The sequence below is a fragment of the Phyllostomus hastatus genome, unplaced genomic scaffold (genome assembly GCF_019186645.2).
Source record: "Phyllostomus hastatus isolate PE091 unplaced genomic scaffold, TTU_PhHast_1.1 phas_contig_477, whole genome shotgun sequence".
NCBI lineage: Eukaryota > Metazoa > Chordata > Mammalia > Chiroptera > Phyllostomidae > Phyllostomus > Phyllostomus hastatus.
The window spans coordinates 188,822-215,430 of NW_025333889.1; the positions used below are offsets into that span (position 1 = coordinate 188,822).

At 62.1% G+C, this 26,609-nt stretch overlaps 1 protein-coding gene across 2 annotated transcripts; it reads left to right on the forward strand.

Moving 5' to 3' along the window:
• Nucleotides 1-293: 293 nt before the first annotated feature.
• On the forward strand, nt 294-24,684 carry THAP4 (THAP domain containing 4). Of its 2 annotated transcripts, XM_045845694.1 has the most exons (6): nt 294-664; nt 2,586-3,721; nt 18,036-18,195; nt 20,035-20,144; nt 20,966-21,069; nt 24,390-24,684. In XM_045845694.1, exons 1-6 carry the CDS (start codon nt 588-590, stop codon nt 24,507-24,509), a joined length of 1,707 nt encoding a protein of 568 aa, XP_045701650.1. In that variant the 5' UTR covers nt 294-587; the 3' UTR covers nt 24,510-24,684. The 2 variants fall into 2 exon arrangements, with proteins under 2 accessions (XP_045701650.1, XP_045701651.1); XM_045845695.1 differs by lacking the exons at nt 294-664; nt 2,586-3,721 and adding an exon at nt 15,504-15,658.
• Nucleotides 24,685-26,609: the final 1,925 nt, after the last annotated feature.

Here is a 26,609-nt window from a genome sequence, read left to right on the forward strand (position 1 = left end):
CGCGACGCGCTGCCACCAAGGCCAATCAGGGGCGCGGGCGGAGCCGGAAGTGCGCGCGACAGTGCGTCGGTCGCCATTTTGACGTACGGCGGGGCCGGACAAGAAGGATCGGACTCGCGCTGTCCGCACCCCAGCGGCCTCCGGCGCGCATCACGAAAACCCCAGCAGCGACCCGCCGGAGCGGCGAAAGCAGGCGAAGGCGTTCAGCGAAGCCTTGGAGCGAACGCGTCAGGCCGCCCGGATCCCGGACCCGCCGGCGCGGCCATCTTGCCGTACGGACGGGATCAGCGCGCCATGTCTCCGTACAGAGCGGCCTGCCCGGGGGCCCCTGCCCACCCGCGACGCCACTCGCGGCGGGCAGCGCCCCGCCGGGTGCCTGCAACCACGGGCGCGCCGGAGGCCGACGGCGGCCCGCGGGCGGCGGAGAGGTGGGCGCCGCCATCTTGCCGTACGGCGCCGCAGGGGCCGGCTCCCACGTCCCGCAGCCGTGTCGCCGCGCGCCTCCCCTCGGGGCGGTCCCGCTCCGGGCTCGGCGCGACGAGGCAAGGGCCGGAGCCTGGTGGCGGCGCGGCGGCCCGAGGCCCGAGATGGTGATCTGCTGCGCGGCCGCGAACTGCTCCAATCGGCAGGGCAAAGGCGAGAAGCGTGCCGTCTCCTTCCACAGGTAACCGGGCCCAGCCCTCCGCCTGCTCGGCCCGGCCACGCCCCCGCCCGGCCCGGCCCCGCGCCGGGGAAACTGAGGCCGCGCGGCCCGGCCCAAGGGGGCACTTTCCGCGCCGGGCCTCGGGGCCGGTCTTACGAGTGAGTCAGCGCTGGGCGCTGTGTGACCTTGGCCGGGGCCGCCGTCTCTGGGCCAGACGCCTCGGTCACCGCGGCCGGCGGTGCTCACTTCGCGGCCACCGCACGGCCACCAGCGCCCGCCGGGTTCCACCCCGAAGCCAGCGGCACCCATCCTTCGCGCACCCTTCGGCCCCTTGGCCGCCACCCCGCGGCCGACCGGAGGCCATTCCCCAGCCACCTGGCGACCACCCCGTGGCCTCACCTCCCTCGCCCCTACTCCGCGGCCGCCGCACTCCATTGATTCGGGGTGGCGCCGCCGGTTTCCAGAAGCGGTGTATTCCGGAAACCTCTTTCTTGGGTCAGTTGTCCTCTGCGGTGGCTGTGGCTTATCTGCCGGTTTGATCGCGGAGCAGGCTGCTTTGATCTTTGCCTTCGGGAATGTGGCGAAGCAAACGCGTCTTATACCTTGTGGGTTAACACGCGCCGCAGGCGCGCTGTTTCTGGAAGGGTCCCCGGTGCGGGGACGAAAAGGTAGCTGTGTCCCGCCGGTGAGGCGAGTACCTGCAGGGCCCCGACCGCCTCCTGCTCTGCAGCGGCGGCGCTTCCTGGCCGGCTCCCCCTCGAGGCTGTGGGGCGCTTGGCCCTGCCGAGGGTCTCCGTCCGCCGGCCCGTCCAGAGGCCTCTGGAGCCCGCACAGGCGCAGGAAGCCCCGCCAGAGTGAACTGAAGAGTGTTAGTGTTTCGTTTTGAAGGACCCGAGGAACAGCGTTACTTACGGTCTTAACTAAGAGTTTGCTGCGGTGCACGCAGTCTTCCGTTGTTACTCTCTATCCACAGTAATGCTAGATTGTTTTGAAGCAGCCCTGTGCCTTCCTCCCAGTTTCCTTCAGAGCCTCTGGTCCTTCACGTTTTGTTTCTGTTTCGAAAATGAGGCGCAGCCCTGCAGAGGAGGCTGCTGTTGGCATTCATAACTGTCTAACCTGGTGTGGGGGCAAAGCTGTGGGAACTGAGCGCCTTCAGGAAGTTTAGAAGGTCGCGTCCAGGAGGACTTCCTGAACCGTGAGGTTCTGCCCCAGGTCCTGGTCCACGGCCCTCAGGTGTGTTGCCAACCTCGGCTGACCTTGGAGGGAGCAAATGGCCCCATGGAGCCCAGTGTGGTCAGGGTTTTCTCAGTGCAGGTCTTGCCTAAATGAGAAGGGATTAGGAAGTGTCTTACTCAGTGTCTTCTTGGGACTGGGAATGTAATAGGAGCCCAAAACTGCCCCCCTGAGAACTGGTCTCCCATCCTCCCGTTGCGTGAGTCACTGCTAGGGCCACACAGAGCTTCTGGGGTGCTCTGGGGACCGCTGGCTCCCGCCTCTGATGGCCGACACCTGGTCTGGCTTCTCAACAGGGAGGCCAGCCGTCTCACCTTCAGCACCCAGAGTCGTTCATCTCGGGCATGCCTGCAGGGTGTCTTGGCTGCGACCTTCTAGGAACTGCTCCTGGGGCTTCCTGGAGCTTTTCCTGCTGTCTAGACGCCGCCCCGCACCTCTCTGAGCACTCTGGAGGGAGATGCCTACCTCCATTCCTGTCTGCCCTGCGGCTGGAAGCTCCTCCAGAGCAAACAGCAGGTCTTCCACCTTCCCGCTCTGGCGGTAGCTTGCAACACACTGCATTCCTGCAGTGCGTACCAGATTCTTAAATGGGTAAAGTTGATGCAGGTTTGGGTGTTTACAAAAACACTTGTCTTGGTTTTACAGTTGATCGTTTTAGGGGGGGACACGCGATTCTTTCTTTCTAATTGCCTCGTCTGTTGTCCTGCAGGTTTCCCCTGAAGGACTCAAAGCGTCTGATCCAGTGGTTAAAAGCTGTTCAGAGGGATAACTGGACGCCCACTAAGTATTCTTTCCTCTGCAGCGAACACTTCACCAAAGACAGTTTCTCCAAGAGGCTGGAGGATCAGCACCGCCTGCTCAAGCCCACAGCCGTGCCCTCCATCTTCCACCTGACTGAGAAGAAGAGGGGGTCGGGGGGCCATGGCCGCAGCCGGAGAAAGGACGCCAGGAAGGCCTCGGGGGGCCTGAGGGGACACGCGGGAGACGCCAGTGGGCAGGCAGCGGCGGGTTCCCCGTCGTCCCTGGGTGAGAGCCCGACGGCCAAGTCAGAGTCCCGCCCGTCGAAGCGGGCCGCCCCGCAGGGCGCAGCCGCCGGTCCGGAGCGGGCACGGCTGGCCACGCAGGGACCTCCAGGCCACGCTCTGGCCACAACAGCGCCGGGCAGCCGGGCAGAAGCAAGTGGGCCGCCATGCGGCGCTGGCGGCGAGCGCGGCACCACCCCCGATGAGGGCCTGGCGGACAGAAGTGGCGTTTCCATGGATGACTTCTCCCCCCCGGGGTCCGGGGCCTGCAAGTTCATCGGCTCGCTTCACTCGTACAGTTTCTCCTCCAGGCACACGCGCGAGAGGCCGCCCGTGCCCCGGGAGCCCGTGGACCGGAAGAGGCCGAAGAGGGACATGGAGCCTGGCTGCAGCGGGACCAGCCTGGGGCCCGACAAGGGCTTGGCCCAGAGCCCCCCGAGTTCGTCTCTGACGGCGACGCCCCAGAAACCCTCCCAGAGCCCCTCCGCGCCCCCAACAGACGTCACCCCGAAGCCGGCTGCGGAGGCCGTGCAGAGCGAGCACAGCGACGCCAGCCCCATGTCCATCAACGAGGTCATCCTGTCGGCGTCCGGGGCCTGCAAGCTCATCGACTCACTGCACTCTTACTGCTTCTCGGCGCGGCAGAACCGCAGCCGGGCGTGCTGCCTGCGGGAGCAGGTGGAGAAGAAGAACGGAGAGCTCCGGAGCCTGCGACAGCGCGTCAGCCGCTCGGACAGCCAGGTGCGCAAGCTGCAGGAGAAGCTGGACGAGCTGCAGAGAGGGAGTGCGCCGCGCCCCAGCGGCCTGCCGGCCCCCGGCCGCGGTCAGTACCTGCCCCGGGCTCCCACTGCCCGTTCCCGAGGGGTCTTGCTCTGCGGGGGCTCTGGAAGCAACTGGACCCTGTAGGCAGGGCCCAGGTCAGACAGGTGACCCCAGCAGCCAGGGGGCCTCTTTCTGTGGGGTCAGCTGCTCAGTGATGGGCCCCCGGTACTTAGTTTTCGCCTTGGACGGGGTAGGGTCAGCATCCGCTGCGTGCCTCCCAGCCTGGACTCCAGGTGGGTGAGGGTCTGCGTGGGAAGTCAGACAGAAAACTGTTGGGAGACCCAGAGTCACGGGGACAGTCTTTCAACTCCTGCTTTCGCAAATACCCTTGGAGTTGAGTCACTTTGAACATTAGAAATCACAAGACTTTAAACATCGCGTCAAGTAGAATACACTCTGTAAAAGTTAAAGCACTACAGAAACATACAGGTGAAAATTCCCTCCTCCCCCGCTCCCAACTTTTATGCCTCTTGATGCTGAAATTTGGTGTGTGATCTTGTGGTTTTCTCTGCTGTATCCCGCATGTCTTCGTGCCTATACAAACAGGTTGGGGATATTTTCATGTGTTTATTGGCTTTTTTTCCTGCTTTCCCCCCTTTTACTGTCTAACACTTATGATAGTTGGTTTCTAGGTATTGAGAATGGGGTTTTTTCTTCTTTTAATCCTCAACCAAGGACGTTTTTTCATTGCTTTTAGAGAGAGCGGAAGGGAGAGAGAGAAAAATTGACATGAGAGAAACATTGATTGGTTGCCTCCTATACACGCCTGAACTGGGTATCAGAGCCACAGCCTTTCGGTTCTGGGACGGTGCTCCCGCCAGCTGAGCCACCGGGCCGCGGCGAGGAGAGCAGCGTTTGCCTGTTACAGACAGGTGAACAGGTGAAAGACGTTTCTCGGCCACGACATGCATTCAGTCTGCATCAGCTTGTCTTTGGGGATGTGACTGACACTTTGGGGGGGAGAGGCTCTCGCACGGCAGGCCGCCCAGGGCCACAGCTCAGCCCCGAGCCGTCCTGTGCGTCTCCAGACGCACCCTCAGGGCGGAGCCGCCGCAGGTGAGCTCCACTGATGTCCAGGCCAGAGTGACCCACTGGCCTCTCCTGTCCCTTTTAAGCTGTTTTTTGTAGTTTCTTGATGTACTTTTGGTCACTTTTTCTGTTCCTCTTGGTCAGGGGTCCCAAAGCTAGTCACTATTGCAGGTCTTTCCAGACAGCCATCCAAACTTCCACTCCGTGGGTCAGGTCTGCGTTGTTCTTTCTGCCTCATTTACCCCTCACTCCTCTCCGCTTGTCTTCGGTTTCATTTTGCGGTGGTTCTGGCTCCTGGGCAGGGAAGCGTAGCTCACTGGTGTGCGTGTCTGTTTCCTGACGCCGGGGGCTGAGGCGCAGCCCCTCCTCTGTCCCCGAGCCCCCGGGCGTGGGTCGGCCTGGTGCTGCTCCTGCCGCCGCTCGCTCCCAGGTCCTGCCTAGCCGCCGCAGCCTCGATGCCCTCAGCCCAGATCAGCGCGAGGGGAGTTGACAGTGTTTCAAGTGGGTAGATCGGGGGAGGGGAGCTAGTTTATTTGTAACTATTTAAAAATTTTATTGCTTTAAGTTCCAGTCATGTGGACTCTTAATCTTACAGAGAGCTGCTTTTTAGAATCTTTGGAGATTTCTCTGTGGTTTAATCCAGTGGGGTGTTTTGTTTTGTTTTTGTTTTTTGTCTCATTGTGGTTTGAGCAGAAGTCAACAGGTCTGCTTCCTTCTCTGCCCAGTGTTGCTTTTTCACCCAAGGCCATGCTGCTGGAGGTGTGTGTCCCTGACAGGTACCCACACAGAAAACCCTCGTGTCCCATTTGAAGTCGTACTGCTTAATCTCATTTCCAGTCTTTTTGCGTCCCTTTATTGTGCAGTTAGGTTTTCACGCAGCCTGAGAGCCTTCGTCTGTTTGTAGTGGCTGGCCTGTCTACAGTCGTTGTTGGTAGGTACGGAGCTGGGCCTGACGGTGTATCTCAGTTTTCGGTTTGGTGAGCCCTCTCGCTCCCTTCCCGGCTCTTCAGTGGGCGTCTTTCCGCTGGTGGGCCCCTCGGCCGAGCCCGTCTCCCAGCAAGTGCTGTGCCCGCCCCGCCCGCCCTCTCCGCTTGGGTTGCCGGGGCCAGCCCTGCTGTGGTCTGGGTGCCACATTCTCAGCGTCCCCTCCACACGACCGTCATCAGTTGTCAGCGTACGTTTTATTGCTTATTTTATTCACCACTGCTCACTCGATCCATGTTTTTCCCTTTTCGGGGAGATACTCGATGGCTGTTTTGGAACTCATATGACAGAAACATTTCCAGAGGAACTGAGGATGTGACCCTCCTTAGGTGCTGATGCAGGGAGCCAGCGCCCACCCCTTAGAGTTCCGTGCGCACACCTGCTGCGGTGCAGTGGTCGGAGGGGCCCAAGGCCATGGGGCTGCGTGAGGTCACCCGGAGAAACCGTGCAGCTGGGGCGGGGGCCAGCGCCCAGCCCGGAGCAGGCCGTGTTTGCAGATGTGCAACCCGAGAGGATCCGGAGAGGAGACGAGAAAGGGGGGAGCGTGGGGCACAGGCTGGCGGGGGTGGTTTCCAGACAGGAGGGTGCTCCGAGGCGTGGGAGCCTGGGGGAAGGTGGTGTTCAGGCCGCGGGCGTGCTTGCTTGGGCGGGACACGGCTTTGAGCAGAATGGCTGTCGGGTGACGGGACTCCGCCACACGGGGTCACTGGTGACCGTAGTCTCCCTGGAGGGATGGGAGCAGAGCTGAAGGGGGGCAGGGAGGAGGCGTGTTAAGAGGCTTGGCCGTGAAAGGGAGTCACGGAAGTGGAGGGCCGCCCGGGGGAGGGTGGCTGCCGTGGAGAACTGCGTCTGCAAGGTGGAAACAAGCGGGCAGGTGTCTGTGCTGGGGGTGGTGGAGGGGGGCGCCAAGCAGGAGTGGGCTGGGACCCTGGGCAGTGCTGGGCTGGGCCTGGGAAGGGCAGGGCAGCCTGGGGCTGAGGGAGAGGGGGTGCCCGGCAGGGTCCCCACGGCTGGCCCTGGGCTCCCACCGGATCTGTGGCCCCTGCCTGCTGTCTTCCTCTGTCCTCCTCCGGCACCCGCTCTCCTGGCGGCCCACAGTGCCGTTGGGGCGTCGCTGTCGGCGAGGGGGCCTTCTGGTCTTCGTGCACGGGTCCCGTGTCGGGGGGCTGTGATGTGTTTGCTCCGTCATCCGAGGCCAGGCCCTTCGTTTTCGGGCACAGCAGCCGGGCCAGCGGGCCGTGGGTTCTGGGGGCCAGGGGTTGGTCCCAGCCGCCCTCCCGGAAGCTGGTGCTGACTGCCCTTCTCGTGGGGCGTGGCGACCTGCCCTCAGTCTGCCCCAGCTCTGCGGGTCGTGGCGTTTAGAGCCTGGGGCAGTGGTGCCGGGGCACGCTGGCACTTCTGAACCAGTGAGGGGGAGCCTGCTCCCTGTCCATTGTCCCTGTGTCCCCTCCCGCCTGCTGCCGCCCACCTGGCTGCCCGCAGGGGGGGCGCTCACCCCTGTCACGTGCGCCAGCCCTTTCCTCCGGTTAATGATTTCATGCTTGCTTCCAAAAAGCCTGGTTGTTTTTCTTGTTTTATACATATAACTTTTTTGTCCTCACCCAAGGACTTTTCTTCTGTGCTGTGTGAGAGAGGGGAGAGGAGAGGGAGACGTAGACACACGCTGGTGTGGGGAGAGAAGCCTCGACCGGCCGCCTTCTCCTGCACACCCCACCCAGGGCCTGGACCTGCACCCTGTGCCCGGGCGTCAAACCCACCGCCTTTGGTTCGGGGTCGACGCTCCGTCCAGCTGAGCCACAGCAGCGGGGCCCGGGGACTCTTGAATGAACCTGGGGTTCTAGAGACTTGGCTGTGGAGAGTCTTGCACTCAAACAGAAAGGGCCGCAGTCCCTTCGTGTCCCACCCTCAAGCTTCGGCATCCGCCACCGCTGGACATTCTTGTTTCGTCCGTGTTTCCGCGCACTCCCTATTTTCCATCGATCACTCTTCAATTCACTTTTCTGAGGAAAATTCCAGATCTCCAGAAAACCCAGTGAGCAGTTCAGAGACCTCCCCCTCCCCCTGCCAGGTTTCCTCTGTTCTTCACACCTCGCCTTGCCCCCCCTCCCCCCCCCAGTGGGAGGTGCCGCCTCGCTGTGGTTGCCATGGTTTTGATGTGGGGTTCCCTGATGATCAGTTCTGGGGAGCCTTGCTTGTTGGCTATCGATGTATCTTTTGGGGGAAATGTCTGTTTCATGCCTTTTGCCCATTTTTGAATCAGGTTGTTTGGGTTTTGCTTCTTAGTTTTAGGAGTTCTCAGTATATTCTGGGTATCATTCTTTTATAAAAATATGATTTGCTAATATTTTCTGCCATTCTGTGGGTTGTCTTTTTACTCTGTGGATAGTGCCTTTTGATGTAAAGCTTCCTTAGGTTTTTCCTGAAGTCTGGTTTGTCTGTTTTTTCTTTTGCCGCCTGTGCCTTTGGTGTCCCATTCAAGAAATCATTGCCAAGTCCAGTGTTAGGAAGCTTTTGTCCTGTGTCCTATGTTTTTGTCTGGGGGGTTTTTTAGGTCTTACATTTAGGTCTGTGGTCCATTTGGAGTTCATCTTTGTTTTGTGGTGTCAGGTGAGGCCCCCCGTCATTCCTGGGCCGCGAGTCTCCTGGTTGCCCAGCACCGTCGGTTGGAAAGACTGTCCTTCCCCAGCGACGGTCTCGGACCTTCCGCAGCGACGGTCTGGGAAGCCTTGGCGGCCGTCGTCCGACCGTGTGTGCGAGGCCTTGCCTCTGGGCTCTGCGCTCCAGGTCTTCCGTTTCTCCCTGAGGGCTCTGCCGCTCCCCTCGTGCAGGTCTGTGGCTTCTTGGTGAGGTTGGTTCCGAAGTAATCCTGCTTTTAGACGGTGCCGTAAGTGGGACACTTTGTGACCCCTCTTCACACCGGTTTGCGGAAGCGCAGCTGGTTTGTGTGTTGAGTTTGAGTCCTGCTCTTTCTGCTGGCTGCATTTACTGGCTCGGACAGAACTCTTTTTTGGAGAACTGGGGTTTTCTCACGTGAGATCATACCATCTGCAAACAGAGGTGGTTTTTCTTCGTTCCGATGTGGACGCTTTTTATTCCTGTCTCCTGTGCAATGGCTCTGGCCAGAACTCCGGCACCGCATCGAGTGGAAGTGGCGAGAGCGGGCGTCCTCGTCCTGTTCCCCGACTTGGAGGAGAAGCTTTCCGTCTCACGGTCAAGGTGACGCCCGCTGTGGGTTTTTCCCCCGGGGCTTTCACTGTGTTCGGGCTGTTTCCTCGTCCCTGTGTTGTGGACGCTGCTGTCGCGAAGGCACTGAACTTTGCCAGGTGCTTTCTCTGCATCAGTGGGGATGACCGGGGCTCCCTATCGTTTCGTGGGCACGGCCGGCTGCGTCCGTACGTATCCACGTGCGTGCTGAACGGGCAGCCCACGTGGCCGTGGCGTGCGGTCCCTCTAGTGCCCCGCCGAGTCCAGCTACCCGTGTTTCCCTGAGTGTTTTTGCCTCTGTGTTTGCAGCGGGTGTCGGTCCGCAGCTTGTTTTCCGGCAGTGTCTGTGCGAGCCTCTGGGGCGAGTTCGGGGGGCGGGGGGGGGGGTCCTCTTTCTGTCCTTGCTGGAGCGGTTCGAGGAGGACTGGCATTCTTCTTCAGATGTTGGGTCTTTTCTTTGGGGGGAGATTTTTCCGTTACCGATTTTCACCAGTTGCAGGTCTCGTCGGACCTGTTCGTCTGTGGTTGGGTCTTGGCGGGTCCCGTGTGTGCAGGAATCCGTCCGCCGCGTCTGCCGTCCAGTTTTTGGTGCTCGTGGTTCTCTCGGACACTTCCCGTGTCCGTGGGAATGGCGGTGTCCCCGCTCCCATCTCTGTTTTCAGTCTCTCGAGTCTCCTCTTTTTCCCCTCAGCCCGTTAGGCTCAAGGGTTGTCAAGTTCGTTCGTCTCTTTGAAGATATTTGGCCTGTTTTTTAATTAGGTTGTTTATTATTGTTGACTTTTACTTCTTCGTGTATTTTGGATTCAAGTTCTTTTTCTAAATTCATTATGTAATAATGATGACACAGTCTATCTTGCAAATTAAACGGATGAAATTGTGTGAAATGAAACAGGAGATTTCAGGAACGTGAAACCTCCCAGCCCGGGGCTGGAGGAGAAGGCGTCACACGCGAGGCCGAGGAGGAGGCGGGAAGGAGAGGAGGGCGGCGGGCGTGCTAGACCCTTGACTCGGAGTCCGCAGCTTGTCTTCTGACTCTCTGACGGTCTTTTCAGAGCAGACTTTTTTCTATTGGGGGCGGGGGAGGCAGGGAAAGAGGGAGAGAGACGGGGGTGTGCGAGAGAAGCATCGCCGGTCTCCTCGGCCTCTGCCGGCCCCCGGCTGGGGGGAGCCCGGCCTGCAGCCCAGGCCCGCGCCCTGACCGGGCACGGAGCCGGCAGCCCTTCGGCTCACGGGACGATGCCCGGACCCTCGGAACCACACCAGCCGGGGCAGGAACAGACGATTTCCGTTTCAGTAAAGTCCAACCTACCAATGTGTTCTTACATGGATTGTGCTTTTGGTGTTGAATCTAAAATCTCATTGCCAACTCCTAGGTCACATAGATTTTTTTTTCTATGTTTAAGGGGTTTTGTACCTTTTTGGTGACAGGTGTTTTTTCCAGTCGGAACCTGTGTACTTTTGACGAGCTTTCTCGTGTTCCTGACCTCAGGAGGGAGGCTTTGCGTTTCTCACCGTTAAGTGTGGTGTTCACCTTCGTGTTTTCACACAAATGTTCTTTATCAAGTTGAGGAAGTTCCCCTTCTTTCCTAATTTATTAAGACTTTTTACCATAAAGGGGTGTTAAAAACTTTTTCTGCATCTGTTGAGGTGGTCATGTGAATTTTCTCCTGTAGCCTGCGGATGTGAGGATCAGATTAGTGGATTGCAGAGTGCCAAAGCAGCCTTGTGTACTGGAATAAACCCACTAGGTCATGGGATATTTATTACTAATTCCCTTTTATATGTTGCTGGATTCAACTCACTAACGCTCATTAGGGGTTTTCGCACCTCTGTTCAGGAGAAGTGTGTGTGTACACAGTTCTCTTTTCTTGCATTGTCTTTGTCTGGCCTGGGTCCTGGGGTAATGCTGGCCTCATACGCATGAGTTGGGGCACGTTCTCCCTGCGTCCACCTTCGAGAAGGGACTGTAGAGAACTAGGTGTTGCCTCAGGCCCCTGAACAAACTCGGGCCTCGTCTCCCAGCCTGTCCGGACGGCCCACTCTGAGCCGGAGGCGGTCCTCCCCAGACCTGGTTTCCAGCCCTCCCCACCTCTCCCCGCAGCGGAGGCAGGCCTCTCGGCTTATCTCTTCCTCCCGGGGAGTCTGGCGCTGCGGGTCCTTGAAGGACGCAGCCGCAGCCGGCTCTTGCCTGAGTCCGTCAGTCTGGGGCCTGCAGTTGCTCGGTGTCCCTGGTTTGCCCTCCGCCCGCCGGTGGGTGGGCGTGGTGACCCTCTTTCATCTGTCACATTGGTGACTAGTGTTTTTCCTTTTTTTTTACTTAACTAGGCTACTAGGCTTTATCAATTTTATTGATCTTTCCCCCCCAAAACCAGCCTTTGATTTTATTGATTTTCTCCAATTTCCTGTCTTCAGTTTCATTGGTTTCTACTCTGATTTTTTTATTCTGCTTGTTTTCAACTTATTCTTCTTTCTCTCCTTCCCTAAGGTAAAAACTTAGATTATTAATTTTAGAAGCTTTTTTTATTTCTTTTGGGACTTTCTCCTTGACTCACCTGTTCCTTAGGGCTGTTGTGTTGAATCTCCAAATACTTGAGTAATTTTTCAGCTCTCTTGCTGTTGTGTATTTCTGGCTTGACTCCACTGTGGCCTGAGAGCATGCCTCATGCGGTTTCCAGTCTACTAAATGGTGCCGGTGGGTGTTAGGGCCCAGAACTCGGGCCGGGGGGGAATGTGTGCCGTGCAGTCGCGGGCGTGGAGCAGCTGGTAGGTCCCCCAGAGAGACAGCCAGTGGGATGCGTCTGTGCGTGGAGAGAGGCTTACGCAGGAGCAGAGCTTCGTCTGGGGAACTGGCCCCTGTGACTGTGGACGGCGAGTGGGAGAGCTGGTGGGCGCGTTCAGCCCCTTCCCGAAGGCCTGAGGGTTGGAGGGCGGTGCGTCCTGATCGGAGTCCACAGGCCGCAGAGCCAGGCACCCGATGTCCAGACAGAGAGCAGGCTCTCCTCGGTGCCCGCCCACTCAGAGGGGAGCCCCTGCTGTCTGCGCTTCCCCCGGTCTGATGGTGACCCCCAGGCACACGCCCTCCCAGGCACACGCCCAGGAGTGAGGACTGGCCTCTCTGCCCAGTCAGGGTGCCCGTAAAATCGACCGCGGTGCCTGCAGACGTCAGTTATACCAGTGACGGACGGCGCCCTTGAGGTCAGCTGTGTCCTTGCTGCTTCCCTGCCCGTAGGGCCTGCCCGATCTCGTCACCTGCGACAGTGGACTTGTCGGTCGTTGCTCCTCGAGTGCTGTCGGTTTGTCTCCCACGTTTTGATGCGCCGTGTTAGGGACAGAGATTTCAAGGACCAGTGTGTCTTCGCGGAGCATTGACACCTGCGTTTCTCGTCCTGCTAGTTGCTGCATCTGAGGCCAGCCAGCTGCTCTGTCGGTTTAAGTTCGCAGGATGACGTTTTCTCTGCACCTTTACGTTCTCCGGCGTCTTCACGGCTGAAGGGGCTCCTTGCGGACGACAAGATGGTGGGTCCTTTTTTCTGATCCGCTCCGACAGCCTCCGTCCTTCCGTTGGCGTGCTGGACCGTCCACTCGCAAGTGCCGGCGGCTCCAGTGGAGTTGGTGTCTGTCGTGTCTGTAACTGCTTTCTCTCTGCTTTGGTTTTCTTCCTGTTCTTTCCGCCTTCTCTGGTTTTAATTGAGCATTTTATTCTATTTTATTCTCTTCCCTTTCTTAGTGTATTATTCTTCTTTATATTTTATTTTTTAAAGATTTTATTATTTTTAGACAGAGGGGAAGGGAGGGAGAAATAGAGAGAAACATCAACGTGTGGTTGCCTCTCGTGCAACCTCTACTAGGGACCCAGCCCACAACCCAGGCCTGTGCCCTGACCGGGAATCAAACCAGTGGCCCTTTGGTTCTCAGGCTGGCACTTGATCCACTGAGCCACACCAGCCAGGGCCACCTACGTCCACTCTCAGACAGTGTGGCGCTGCTCCGTGGGCAGTGACAGCTCCTTGTGACAGAGCACTCACAGTTCCCCCTCTTGTCCTTCGTAAAGTTGCTGCCATTCATTTCCGTGCCACACACGTTACTGTTGTTAGTTTGATCAAACATCTATCTATTGGGTCAGCTACAAATAGGAAAAAGGAAAGACTTTATTTTACCTTCACTTTTCCGTCTCCAGTGCCCTTCACGTGGATCCACACTTCTGACCTGTGGCGTCCTCCTGCCCCTGAAGAGCCTCTCCCCGGGTTTCTGGCAGGGCCCGTCTGCTGGCAGCGGCCGCCCTGGGCTCGGTCTGAGAGAGCCTTCAGTGCTGCGCGCGCAGGCGGCTGCGCTGGAGGGGCTCTGCCCTCCCCTGCTGGTGTGTGTGGTCGGGGGCGTGGCTCCGACGCCTGGGCGTCCGCGCTGTGGGCCAGTCTCTGCCCTCGTGCTCCTTCCTCTGCGTATCGTCTCTGCAGCTTGAACGCGAATGCCTGAGCGTAGCTTTGTTGGTGTTTACTGTGCTTAGTGTTTTCGGAGCTTCCTAGATCTGTGGTTTAGTGTCCGTCGTCAACTTTGAAAAATCCTCAGCTGTCGTTGCTCACATACTTCTTCCCTTCTCCTCCTCGTTGCTCTGCCGTGCGTCTGCGTCGCTTCTGTAGTTGCCCCGCAGTTCTCAGCGGTCCCTGGGCATCTTCTATTCCGTTCTCTCTCCACAGGTCCGGGGCGGGTTTTCTGTGGGCAGATCTCCAGATTCGCGGGCCTGCCCTCGGCCCCACCCACAGAGGCGCCCCCCCCCCACCCTGGGGCTGTGTGTTCGTTTGCAGAACTTCCTGTCCCTCCACACCACTCACCTGCCCTCGCCTGACGCCCACTCCTTCCAGCGGCGCCCCCAGCATATTGACCACAGTTGTTTCAAGTTCCGGCTCTGGTCCTTTCAAAATCCATGCTGTGTCTGAGCCGGGTTCTCATGCTGGCGCTGGCTCTGGAGACCATCTCTGCTGCCTTCCAGCGCCCCATGGGGTTTTGGGGGAACGGGGGCTTGGCGTGCCCGGTAGCAGGAATGCTCCAGTCGGTGGGCCTTCAGCTTGGGGTGACCCGCTGACCCGGCCAGCAGCTGGCCGCAGCTGTAGCTTAGGAGCCAGGGGCTGCAGACCCTCTGATGTCCGTATCTCCGTCTCCCTGTTGTCCCTGGGGACACTCTGCCCCTGGGGGCTTTTCCACTGTGACCTGTGTCGGGCTGGACCCTGGTGCCTGGTGTGGGGGTGGGAGCGCTCTGTACTCTTAGGATTGAGCGCCAGCCTCTCATTGGCCTGTGCTCCTGGGCTGTGACCTTGGCACGATTTCTTCCCCTTCTTCCCTCCCCCGGGGAGACGAGAAGACTGGATAGAGGGGCTGGGGGCAGGCTCCCGGGAGCACACCCGTGGCAGCCCGGCCCCGTGACTGCGGCCCCCGGGAGCCTCGCTCGTGCTCGGCCTCAGCGCCGCGCCGGCTGCACCCTCCAGGGCCCCCCCGGACAGGTCTCGCGTCCAGTCGCTCCTGCTCCGGGTGAGGGCGTCCTGGCCAGGACTGGGCTGGCATGTCTCTCCAGGTTTCAGGGGGACCTCTGGGACCCTGCTTTTCTGGTGGGCCCAAGAGTCGTTGACTTTCAGTTTGTTCGGGGTCTCACTTGCAAGGACAGGAGTTGTGAGTTGTGAGCCCTTTCGCGTGTCAGGCCCCCCCCCCCGTTACGTTTAATGGGGTTACTGCCGTCGACCTCAGCCACTGACCGTCTCATCGGGTCCACTCGATTCTGATGGTTTTCCAGGCTGCATTTTCGGGTGAACGAGGTAATCACCCAGGACGCCCGAAAATAAAGAGAGTTTGCCCGGCCTCCCTCTGCGCCTGCTCCCTCCCCGTCCTCCGCCGTCTCTCCCGGGTGCCGGCTGTCTCTGGGACGCACGGCACCTCGGGAGCCTCGTGTCTCTGAGAGAGCAGCTTCCCCGTGTGCCGGGCCAGCGGGACCCAGACGACCACCGGCGCCAGTTCGTGTCCTCTTCGCCTGGGGCGGCCAGCGCCAGGCGGGAGGCGGTGGCCGGCTGTCCCTCCCCGAGGGGCTGTGCCGTCAGCGTCATTTCCAGTGTGCCGAGCTGGGGACACTTGTCACTGACACGAGCGATGTGAGGGTGGGGGGCCAGGAAGGAGTCTGTCTTCAGGTCCCAGCGAGTGCTTCCTGTCCTTGGGGTCCAGGGCCCGTCCGCTGGTGCGTTTGCCAGGAGACGGAGCTGCCCCTGAGCGTCCACTTCTGCAGCCAGGAGGGGGGTCGGCCAGCGCCCCGGGAGACGGGCGGGTCGGGGCCTGTTCCCAGAGCGTCTCTTCGGGAAGAAGCAGCTGAGCTGTGTGGCAGCCGCAGCGCCTCACCCCCTCACCCCTGCCCGCGGAGGCCGCCTAGGGCGCAGGTGCCCTCCGTGCTCCACGCGAGACACGTGACCTTTCCACCCCACCTGCTGTCAGCACGTGCAACCTGATCTCCCCTCCCCACTGGGAGACACGGCTGCTCCAGGCTGCTCCAGGTCCGCCCTTGCCTGGTCTCTCTCGCGGAGGAGTCGTCTCTGGCGGGAACTACAGCTCCCAGAATGCACCCTGCAGGCCTGGCAGGCACTTCCTGCCGCACTCCAGCAGCCAGGTGCAAACATTTCCCGTCAGTTGGCAGAAAACAACCTTGAAGAACCTTGGAGGTGTCGGAGTTTAGACAATTTAGGGATGGGTAAGCCTTCTTTCGCTGTCTTGGGCCAGAAAATGAAAATTTGAGTTTCCTGCAATTTAACTTTTTTTGCATTTTGGTTAAGATTTTAATAAAAGGAAAATGAAATCAGAAGGTATGCATGGAACAGCTGTCAGGTTTACTCAAAGAGACTGAAAGTGGCACACAGGCTCGACCCCTTGTTGTTGTACTTTCTATTTAGTTGACTTTCAAATTCATTTTATTTTTATTTTTGTTTTTCCAGTGAAGCATAGTTTACACAGATCTTACACAGATCTTTGGGCGTTTGTTTAACGGACCCGTCAGGCTCCCTGGCGCCTGCATTTCAGAACTGACCTGCGGGCCCTCCCCCTGCTCAGAGCCTCGGGGAGACCGGGGAGAGGCCCGGCCCAGGAGCCGCCGGGGGCACCGCTGGGCTGGCGAGGGGCGTAGAGCCCGCTGCCGACTGCTCGCTGCGGCCCTGGTGGCCTCCCCAGAGGACGGTCCCGCACGGCTCCCCCTCCCGGGAGCCAGGCACGCAGCACCTCTCAGAGCGAGCGGCCGGGCCCTGGGGCGGACGCCGGCCCTGCAGGGGTGGCCCGTGGACCTCGGCCAGCCGCACGCAGCAGCTCCTGGCCTTCGTGGCCAGTCGGGCGTCGCTCTTGCTGCTCAGAGTGTCTGTTCGGGCTGTTACAACGGGAGTCGTTTCGGGGTTCCCCAGTCACTTACAACATGCTGCCCAGTAAACACCACTTCTTCCCTCGTTTCTCTCGTGTAACGCGGCTGGGTGTGTGTGGGGTCCACCCAGTGAGCGCTGTGGCCTCAGAAGCAGATGGTCCCTCGTGGCCACACTGTCCAGGGGCACAGGCGGAACTTGGACGCCTGCAGGCCCCACACCACCTGGCACACCTGTTCTGGCCGCGGCAGAGGTGATTCACAGGCACGTGCGTGCCCGAGGGGCCCCAGACAGGTCTGTCGGACGCAGCAGGCCAGGCGCTCAGCAGTGCCCCCACCTGCTCTTCTGGAAACACCCACCCACCTTTGTTCCCCCCCGTCCTGGGGCAGTGTCCGTCCTTGGATGTGTGGCCCACACTCTCACCCTGATGTCGCCGACCCCCGTCCCCCCCCACCCTCCTCCCGCCCTCATCTCATCCATCAGTCTAACCCCCAGTGCTCCCTGGGCCTCCCTCCCCGTGTGCCAGTTCCGGTGACTGTCCTCTGGGCCCCGTCCCCAGGCCTGGTCAGCCTCCCACCCCACAAGGCTGGTTAGGGCTTGCACACCCTCGGCCCCTCCAGGCCTCCTCTCCTCTGCTTAACCCCCGCAGCACAGGGCCCGCTCGGCGGGCCTGCACTCGGACTTGGCCAGTGCCCTTGTCGCGGAACAAAGAAGGGGCAGGTGTGACTAGTCAAACAGGCCACTGGCCGGCCCTGCGGTCTCGCACCAGACCCTGCGTCAGCACCCTGCGGTGTGAAAGCCTCGGCCCGGGCCTGCCTCGGGGCCACTGGCTTGGATCTCCCGGGGTCTGGTCTGGGCCGGGGTCTGCGTTTGTCCAGCCTGACTCTGCCGCAGCCCCTGTGCCTGTCCTGTCCATCCTGCGGGAGCAGCTGGGGCCTTTCCCTTCTGAACTCTCCCTGAGCCCCTGCTCCAGCCTGTGCTGCTGCCGTGCCTCTGTCTGCCTTGTGACATCATGTTGGGGGAGTGCACATCCTCTTCCCTTCTAGCAGGCACAGGCGGGTGGAACCCTGGGGTCCGTCTGTGGCTGGTGCAGGAGTTCCCGCGAGTCCTGGGCCCCCTGGAGGCGGGGTCAGCCCAGTCAGACTTCACCTGGACTCCCGCCCATAAGCCCAGTTGTCAGCAGGCACTGAAGCCGAGGTGGGTCAGCCCCCCACCTGCACACCACACACAGGTGCCCCTGTGTCGCTGCACACCGGGGACAGCCCAGATGCCTGCTCGCTGAGAAGCCTGGCCGCGGGCAGCTGGCTCCTCGGGACGTGCTGTGAGCCGGCCGTGGGGCCGGGACGCGGAGGACTTGCGGGGCGGCAGCGGCCTTCTCGCTCCCGGCTCTGAGAGGGAGTGGGGGAGGACCCAAGCGCCCAGGGCCACGCTGAGACCCGCCAGCCTCACCAGGCCCTCCAGGCCCCCTGTGCTGTGAGGCCCAGGCTGCGGCCAGCCCCTGGACACGACCGCCAGGGCTGAGTACATGTGACTCGCCCTGCAGGCCGCCATTTTCGTGTGAACACGTCTACAGGAATTTGGATGGTTTATCCCCAGATCAGTATTTCTGGCTTTCCTGAAAACACCGGGGGCCCTGCAGCAGAGGGTCCTCGCCCCGGGGGGCGCCGTCCACTGCTGCGCACCGAGGCCCTGATCCAGCTGACCGTCTCTCCCGTTTTTCCCCAGAGCCCCCCAAGATGAACCCGGTGGTGGAGCCGCTGTCCTGGATGCTGGGCACCTGGCTGTCAGACCCGCCGGGCGCCGGGACCTTCCCGACGCTGCAGCCCTTCCAGTACCTGGAGGAGGTGCACATCTCCCACGTGGGCCAGCCCATGCTCAACTTCTCGTGAGTGCGCGCGGGCCTCCGGGGGCCGGCGGGGGCGAGTGTGCCCCAGAGGCGCCCTCCTCCGCCGCCGGAGCCCGGCGGGACGGCTGGACACGCGCGGGGCAGGAGGGGACTCTCCAGCTCACCCGTGTGTGGACCGGTGCCGGGCTGGCAAGACCGCGGCCTTTTCCCCCAAACACAGAAATAAGTGCTTGTGCCCAGCGTCCTCCCTCACCCGAAAAGTCCTGAGAAGGAGAGGGCGTGGCTTCCTCGTAGGCCCGCCCCGAGCTAGTTGGGGCCTCCCAGGGGCTGCAGTGTGGTGCCCAGACTCTCATTGGACAGCAAAGCCACAGTCGTGCGAGGCCGCGGCCGCGTGGGCATCGCCCCTGCCCACGGTGGGAGAGCAGTGCTGCCTTCAGGGGCAGGACACGGGGTAGGGGGCGGAGAATGCTTTTATCTTTAATTCCAGAAGCAACACTCAGTTTTTAGTTAAAACCATAAAGAAATACATAAAACAAAAAGGAAAACTCTCTCCTTCCCCCATCTGCACTGTACGAGTTACATGTTAAGAATATCATTAAATTAACCTCAGACTGTTTGTGTCACGCCTAGCGACTTCAGAAGGATTCAGAAGATCTTGTTCTAAAAAACACCGTCTTGCCCTGGCCGGGGAGCCCGAGCGCCGGCCCGCACCCCAGGCTGTCACGGGCTTGGTCCCCGTCGGGGCACACTCTCTCCCCCCTCCCTCCGAAGTCAGGGAGCAAACCCTTGGGTGAAGGCGTTTTTTTTTTATCTCACGCCTTTTTGTCATCTCCATTTTCTTAATCCCCACCTGAGGACACGTTTACTGATTTTAGAGAACGGGGAAGGGGGAAAAGAGAGAGAGAATCGTCTGTGTGAGGGAGAAACATCGATTGGTTGCCTCCCCCACACGCTCCCCCCGGGGACCGAACCCGCAACCTTTTGGCGTCTGGGATGACGCTCCAGCCAACCGAGCCGCCCGGCCAGGGCTTTGGTGTTACTCTTTACCGGAGGGATAAGGGCAAAGCAACATTCTGCACATGACACAGAAGGAGGCAGTTCCGGATAACGCAAAATAACCCACATTGCAAAGCGTTCTCTTTACACAGAGGGCACGACCCGTGGAGAATTCTGTGACTAGCCATAAAAACTAGAATATAGTGGGAAGTACACATTCTGGTAAATGCAGTGGTGCTGTTAGGTTATGGCCTTGAGCACATTTCTCACCGGGAGTCATGGCAGAGAGAGGGCCTGGGCTGCGGCCAGCAGCGCTGGCCAGTCAGGAGTGACCTGGTTAGGGGTGGACTCCCACGGCCGCTCCTAGTGCTGGGGGTCCTGTCAGGGTCGGGGGCCTGTCGGCACGGCTGCCTCCCCCCACCATGAGCTTGCGTCACAGCGTGGGCAGATTGACTGGAAGCAGAGTCCTGATGCGGGCCTGTTCTGTGTCCTGCCTCGGGGGTGAGTGGGGGGTCTGAGGTCAGATGGCGGCTCACGGGAGGGCAGGCCTGGTGTCGGGGCTAGGGGCTGGCAGGGTCTCGGGAGGGGCCCTGAGTTGTAAGGGACACGCCGCTGTCCTGCAGGTACAGGCGAGCCCGGCGGGGTGGCTTGTGGCGGGGGTTCCGGGGAGTGTGTCCAGGTGCAGGGAGAAGCCCGGCGCACCTGGTGGCCGCAGCCTGTGCACACGGTCACCCCAGTGTCTCACGGTGGTGTTTGAACACCGTGTTTCCAGGAGCACAAGATGCGAGTTCCCTTACGCTTAGTGGGGCCTCGTGAAGTGGGGGGCCCTGCGTCCCCGCGCTCGTGTCCGTGCACCCTGCCCTCACCCCAGTTCCTGTGCAGGTTCAACGCCTTCCACCCCGACACACGGAAGCCCATGCACAGGGAGTGTGGCTTCATCCGGCTGGAGCCCGACACCAACAAGGTGGCCTTCGTCAGCGCCCAGAACACAGGTACCCCTGAAGAGGCAGCCTTCGCCCACACACTCTCGGTCACTCCAGGGCCCCTGCCTGCTGGTCCTGGGGTGCCTTTCAGGGTGGGAGCCGGCAGGCCAGGGGCAGTGGGGCCAGCAGGCGGGGTCCCCCGGAGGGGGGGTGCTGTGGGAGGGTCCTGTGGGAGGGCGTGCTGGCTAGTCTTTGCCCGCGTTCCCCTGGGGACGGCAGCGCCCAGCCCCCACCCTGGCTGCGTGCAGGAGCTTCCTGTGGGGGAGCCAGACTGGGGAGGCGCAGGGTCCCGCCAGCAGGTCTCTCTGGGGTCTGCTCTGTCCCCAGGGGGAGCCCATCCGCAGGTAGCTTCCCAGGTTCGTCAGGTAGAAATTACTCAGAACCCACCTGTCGACCTTGGCCCGCCCACTGGCCCAGTCTCACTCCCTGGAAGCAGGTGGATGGTCAGGACCAGCCCAGTCTGGAGTGGAGCTGCCCAGGGCGTCGATGGGCTGGAAGTCAGAGGGCACCAGAGGGATATCCATTCCCCTGGCCACTCCTGCCTCTGCTCAGACCCCAGGGACCTGCTGGGTGGGGGCGGGGGCTTGGAGTCAGAGCGTCCCTGACTCCGCAGGGCCACCCCCTGTGGGCCACCTGCCCCAGCTGGAAGAGGGCTTGTGTCTTTTCCCTCTTGATGCCCAGGAGGGTCACTGCAGGCAGGGGGGCCTTGTGGCCTTGATGGCTGCAGAGGCCAGCCCTGGTGCCCCTAGGGTGCAAAGGCGGTCGCAGGGGCGGGGCCGCCGAGAGCCCGGGTCAGAGCGAGGTGGCCTGACGGACGGACCCCGTTGCAGGCATCGTCGAGGTGGAGGAGGGCGAGGTGAACGGGCAGGAGCTGCGCATCGCGTCCCACTCCATCGCCAGGATCTCCTTCGCCAAGGAGCCCCACGTGCAGCAGGTGAGCCCTCGGCGCAGCCGGTCCCCGGCCCCCCTTGTCGTGGGGGCCTGCCCCTGCCAGTCCCTGGCACAGCCGGCTGGCCTCCCTCGCTCCCTGCCCGCACCTGACCGGGGCCCTGTCGGTGTCGGTGTCCGTCACACGCACCCTTCCCTGTGTGTGTCGTCCGCCCGTGCACACCTGCCCGCCTCCGCCGGGCACGTTCCTCCCGGTGCGTTGCTGGGTCTGGGGGCTGGTGCAGTGCCCATGCGGCAGACGCCGGGAGCAGCACGTGCCTGGAACCGGGACGGCACCGAGACGGGCGGGCACTGCAGCCCCTGCGCCAGGACAGCGTGCACGCTGAGAAGCACTCACGTTCGTTAAAAGATGTCGACAGGCACCGAGGTCCCTTCCCTTGACGCAGGCGTTCCCGCCAGCACGGCGTGGGCGCCCGGCTCCCGGCCCTCGCGGACGCGGGGCCCCACAGGGCCTGCGCACGTCCGGCTCGCGGTGCCCAGCGGAACGCCCTCCAGCGTCGGGGCCTCCTTCTCCTCTGAGGCCGAGGCAGGCTCCCCCGTGTGGAGGGACCGCACCACCACTCCGTCCGCCCCTCCCTCCGTCCGTCCATCCATGGACACTGGGAGCCCACGTGCTGTCCCTGTTGTCTCCGATGCCGCTGTGAGCGCGGGCGAGCGGGTGTCTGTCCCAGACCCCGGTCTCCGCCCCCCGGTCTGCGTCCAGGAGCGGGAGTGCTGGGCCGTCGGGCAGTTCTGGTTCAGTTCCGGGGCCCTCCCTCCCGGTGTCCGCAGCGGCCGCCCCCTTGTCCATTCCTGTGGCTGCGCGCAGGGTCCCCGAGGGCCCTGGGAGTTTCTGGGGTGGGGACGGCAGCCGGCCCGATAGGCGAGGCGGCCTCACTGGACGAGGTTCATGTTTCCCAGAGGTCAGTGCTGGGGCGCACCTTGTCCTGAGTGGGGGCCAGTCCCGTGTCCTCTGTGGAGCAGTGTCCGCCCCGGTCCTCGGCCCGTGTTTGAGTGGGGCTGCTTGCGGTTGTTGAGTTGTAGGAGTTTTTCCCGTGTTCTGGAATTAATTCTGTGATTGGCAGATGTTTTACCTCCTTCTGTCCGCTGCCCCTTCTCTGTGGACAGTGCCTTCGGACGCACACAGTTTAGAGATGTCACGAAGTCCAGCGTGCCTGTCTTTTCTTTTGTTGGCTCTGTGTTTGGGATCACAGCCAGGGACATGTCACCAAGTCCAGGGGCATGAGCTTTTGTCCCCTGTTTTCTCCCGAGAGCTTTTACATTCACGTCTCTGACCTATTTTCAGTCACCGCTTTGTTAGCTCAGAGTCCAGCTTCGCTCCGCCTGCGAATCTGCCGGTTTCCCGGCTCCATTTGTTGCAAAGACTGGCCTTCCCCATTGAATGGTCCCGGTCCCCTTGACTCGAACCAGTCGGGACCACCAGGAATGTCTTAAAAACGAGGACCATCTCCATCTGACCACACGGCAGAGCCAGCCTGGGGTCCTGCGTGCAGGGCGAGAGCCGGAGGGCTGAGGGCTTGCAGCCCGGACGGTCCTCGGGCCACCCGTTAACTCCCGGCTCCGCAGACCAGAGGGCTGCCCATCTTCCTCAGCCACGTCCGGCCACACCGGCTCTGCCGGCCACGGCCAGGTCCCCGCGGCCACAGCCTCCCATTCCTTGCCCGTCGCAGTCGTGAAACACTGGGTTGATTGCTCCGCCTGGGACCTCGGAAGAGCCCCGTTACGGACCCACTGGAGCCGCACTTGAAGCAGATGAGCTGCACGTCACCCGTGCCAGTCCTCGCCCTCGAACGGCGGGCCCTTGGGTCTCGGGTGCTGGGGGGATGGGGATGGCCTTGCTGGGCCCGCAGAGGCTCGGAGCTGTGCGTCCTGAGGGGTGCAGCCCCTCCGTGGGCCCTCCGCATAGCGTGGGCTCACAGCAGCCGGAGCGAGCTCCGCCCCGCAGTCGGCAAGGCCAGCTCGGGCTTCCAGTGCCCCTTAACTGGAATGAGGACCGGCCTGTGGCCCTGGGGGGGTCTCTGGCAGCCCCAGACGCCCACAGTCACTCTCGACCCCCCAGGGCTGCTGGCTGCACCAGGGGCCACGGGCACACAGGGAGGCCTGCTGAGCCTGAGCCGTGCACTGTGCGTCTGCCCCAGCTGTGAGCTTGCCCAGGTAACTCCAGTTCGAAGAGAATGGCACGAGAAAGTTCCAGGGCGAGCGAGCCACTTGAGCAGCCAGCTGACCGTCCTCCCAGAGACGAGGGGACAGCCCTCCAGAGGCCACGCCCTGAGCGGGCGCCCGGGGTGGTGGACACAGGGCAGCCCCGCCCCGCCCTTCCCAGCACCGCCTCCTTCCTGGGACTCGGGCCGAGGCCTCAGGGCCTCTGCCACGGGGACCTCTCCCCAGCCGTCTCCCCGTCGTCCTCACCTGCGTCTTGCTGCCTGGTTGCGTCTTCTGGAGCGAGATGGCTGGCTTGGGTGTGCACGGGCGGGCGTGGGCCCAGAGGAAGGAGCTGAAGGCCGGGGGCAGGCGCCCTGGGACCCCTGGGCGGAGACGGGCGCGTGCGCACGGCGCCTCCAGGAGCGGCTGCGGCTGCGGCAGTGCGGGCGGGGCCGTGACCCGGCAGCTGACAGAGCCCCGCCAGGTCTGCCCTCTGCACCCTTCTCTCCGGACCTCGGTCCCTGCGGCCTGGGGGGCTCTCTGGGGCCCCGTAGTCAACCGCCTGAACTTGGGCTGCTTCTCCCCTGGGGTCTGGCCGGTTACAAAGCGACACTCCTGGTGCGTGTGCTCTGGACCCCCAGAGTGCTTTGGGGTGTGGAAGGAATGCCGGGCCGGGCTGTCTCAGCTGTTGGCGCGCTTCCTCGCGCCTTTCGCAGATGCCCCGGGCGTCCTCAGCACACACCGCGGCCATCGCGGTGCCCCCGGCCCCGCTGTGGGGTCTCCCGAGAACCCGTGCGACCTGACCTGTAGAGGGGTGTGGGAAGGCCCCCTCTTGCCCGATAAGCGTGTGGTTTACAGGAAGAAGGAGGCGGCCTCTGACTACCCGGAGACGGAAGGACAGTCACGCAGAGGCGCTGTCCATCCGTCTGTCTGTCTGCTGGGCACAGCCGGGGGCGGGGAGAGGCGCAGGCGGGGCTCCCGGCCCCTGGGTCTTGGCCCGAGCCGCAGCTCCGCGGGCCGCGTGTCTGTCGTCAGGCTCCCTGCTGAGGTGACATGCACGCTGCGGCCTCAGCCGGGACGCTGGGCCCGTGGCCGGACCTCACGCCTTTGCTGGGTCCTTAGAGGGTGAAACTAAGCTGTTTGTGTTTGTTTTGTTCCGCTCAGATTACCCGAAAATTCAGGCTGAATTCCGAAGGCAAACTTGAACAGACGGTCTCCATGGCAACCACTACCCAGCCCATGACTCAGCATCTTCACATCACCTACAAGAAGGTGACCCCGTGACCCAGAGCCGAGCTTCCTCCCAGCCGTGTGTGTCGTGGCGTGACCCTCAGCTCCGCACAGACGCCGTAGCAGCAGGGGCGGGCGTGGCCGCAGGTCCCGCGGGCGCGAGGGTGTCGGCCGTGCCCCTGTAACAGCATAGAGAAACCAAATAAAAGGCCTTTATTTTTATGGCTGAGCATCTTGATGTTTCCGTGTGTGTGCAGACTGTCCGCGCCTCTGCTGGGGGCGGCTTCCCAGAGTCTCTTCCCGAAAACACGGAGAAGGGGCGGCTCTCTCTCTCTCTCTCTTCCTCCTGCGTTTGTGACCAGACCTGAAACAGACCTCAGGCAGCGTGGCCGCCGACGGGCGGAAGACAGAGGCGCGGCAGAAAGGGCTGCCGTGGTTTCTGACGAGCGGAAGGAGCCCGAGGCCCCGTCTCTGCAGGACGGAGGACGAGGCGAGGGTGCAGCTAGGACCCCAGCGTCGGGGACAACACGGCCTCGGCCTCTGCTGTCGCCGGCGAGTTTGCAGATGGGCACGCACCCTGCCGGCCGCCCGTGCCCTGCCAGCCCCTCCGGCCCACTGGTGCCTCTGTTCTTCCCCTCCTCTTTGCTGGAGTGTTTTTAAGCCAGTTCCAGGCGTAAAGTCACTTACCCCCCAGTGCTTCAGTCACACTTAAAAACAGCCTTTTATTTTCTCGGCACGCGCGGGTGTCAGAAGCCACACCGGGCGTGCAGGCCAGATGTGCAAGGAGGCGCTCGCGCTGCAGGGGCCTGTCCGGGGAGCGAAAGGCCTCAGCAGAGGGCACCTGGCAGCTCCAGGGGGCACCTGGCAGCTCCAGGGGGCACTCGGGTGCTGGGGCGCAGGACCGCCAGTGCTGAGCGTCCCCCCCCAGCAGGTCAGGGACAGGACAGCCAGGGACCATTGGTCCTGAGCCACAGCCCCTCCCGCCTGTGACACCAGACAAGGCTGTGCTTCCAGAACGCGGTGGGACGGGCACCGGTGGGCGTTCCCTCCGCAAAGGAGAGACAGCAGGACTGGACCCCTCCTGAGCCGCAGGACAGCCCTCCCTGGGGGAGGTCCCTGTTGGCCACACTCACACCAGGGCCTCTGCCCGCCTGGGGTCGCCCTCATGGGGGCGCTCTGCAGCAGCCTCCCCGGCGTGGAGCCTGGGCCTCTGCCGGGGTCGTGGGCCCCCAGGCCCCCGTGACTTGTGCACACGCCACCAGTGTGCACGCCCATGGCCCCCAGTAGGGCGGCTCAGGCCCGGGGAGCAGGCGCTGTCGCTCTGGACTGCTCGGGAGGGTGGCCGTGCCCTGGAGTGCCTCCCGTCACCTCCTGGCCTCACCGTGGCCCCGGCTTCACCGAGGCGGCCGGCCAGCACTCATCCGATCAGGGCAAGCTTTCTCGCTGCTTTCAAAGTCAAGGGGCTGAGAATTTTCCAGATGCCTGAGGTCCGCTTCCCTTGGGATGAGCGATCCCGTGGGTCATTTCTCTGTCCTCGCTTGGTCCTGTGGGTGTCCGCGAGGACTCAGGCTGCCCCTCCGGCACTTCAGCTTGGCTCAGCAGTCTCCTGCCAGAGACTCGGCTTCCCGCCTCACGGGTCCCACGGCCCGCGGGCCCAAACCCCAGACGGGGTTCGGCCGAGCGCTCCGCCACTTCTTAGCACGGCCACCCTCCCTCTGGCTACCCAGAGCCTGGCCCGCCTGAGACGTCATCAGAACGGCCCTGACCATCCCCGGGTCTCCGGCACGTGCTGGTGGCGGCTCAGCTTCCTCCAGCGGACGCAGGCTTTTTCCCTGGGCCACCAGGATCGCCCAGAACAGTCTCCTCGTGCGACGTGGGCTTTCTCTGGCACGTGCCTCAGAACTCTCCCACCCGAATCCCCCAGCACCAGCGCCAGAGCCCCTCCCACGCCTTGGGCGCGTGTGAGAGCAGCGCCCCACTTCCAGTAACGACTTCTGGCGCCCCCCCTCCGGGCGGCCATGGCGGAAACACCACCAACAGCTGAGGGCACGTAAACAGCGAACCCACTTCTCAGAGCCCAGAGGCTGGAGGCCCAAGCTCGGGGCACCACCCCCGCTCGGAGCTGGTCTTTGCACGCCCGCCCTCACTGTCCTG

What these genes read in the sequence shown, in the direction of transcription:
- THAP4 (XM_045845694.1), top strand. Translation starts at nt 588, where the DNA reads ATGGTGATCTGCTGCGCGGCCGCGAACTGCTCCAATCGGCAGGGCAAA. An exon ending in CGTCAGCGCCCAGAACACAG is followed by an intron (nt 20,145 to 20,965) that starts GTACCCCTGAAG and finishes ACCCCGTTGCAG; the next exon opens with GCATCGTCGAGGTGGAGGAG. An exon ending in AGGAGCCCCACGTGCAGCAG is followed by an intron (nt 21,070 to 24,389) that starts GTGAGCCCTCGG and finishes TGTTCCGCTCAG; the next exon opens with ATTACCCGAAAATTCAGGCT.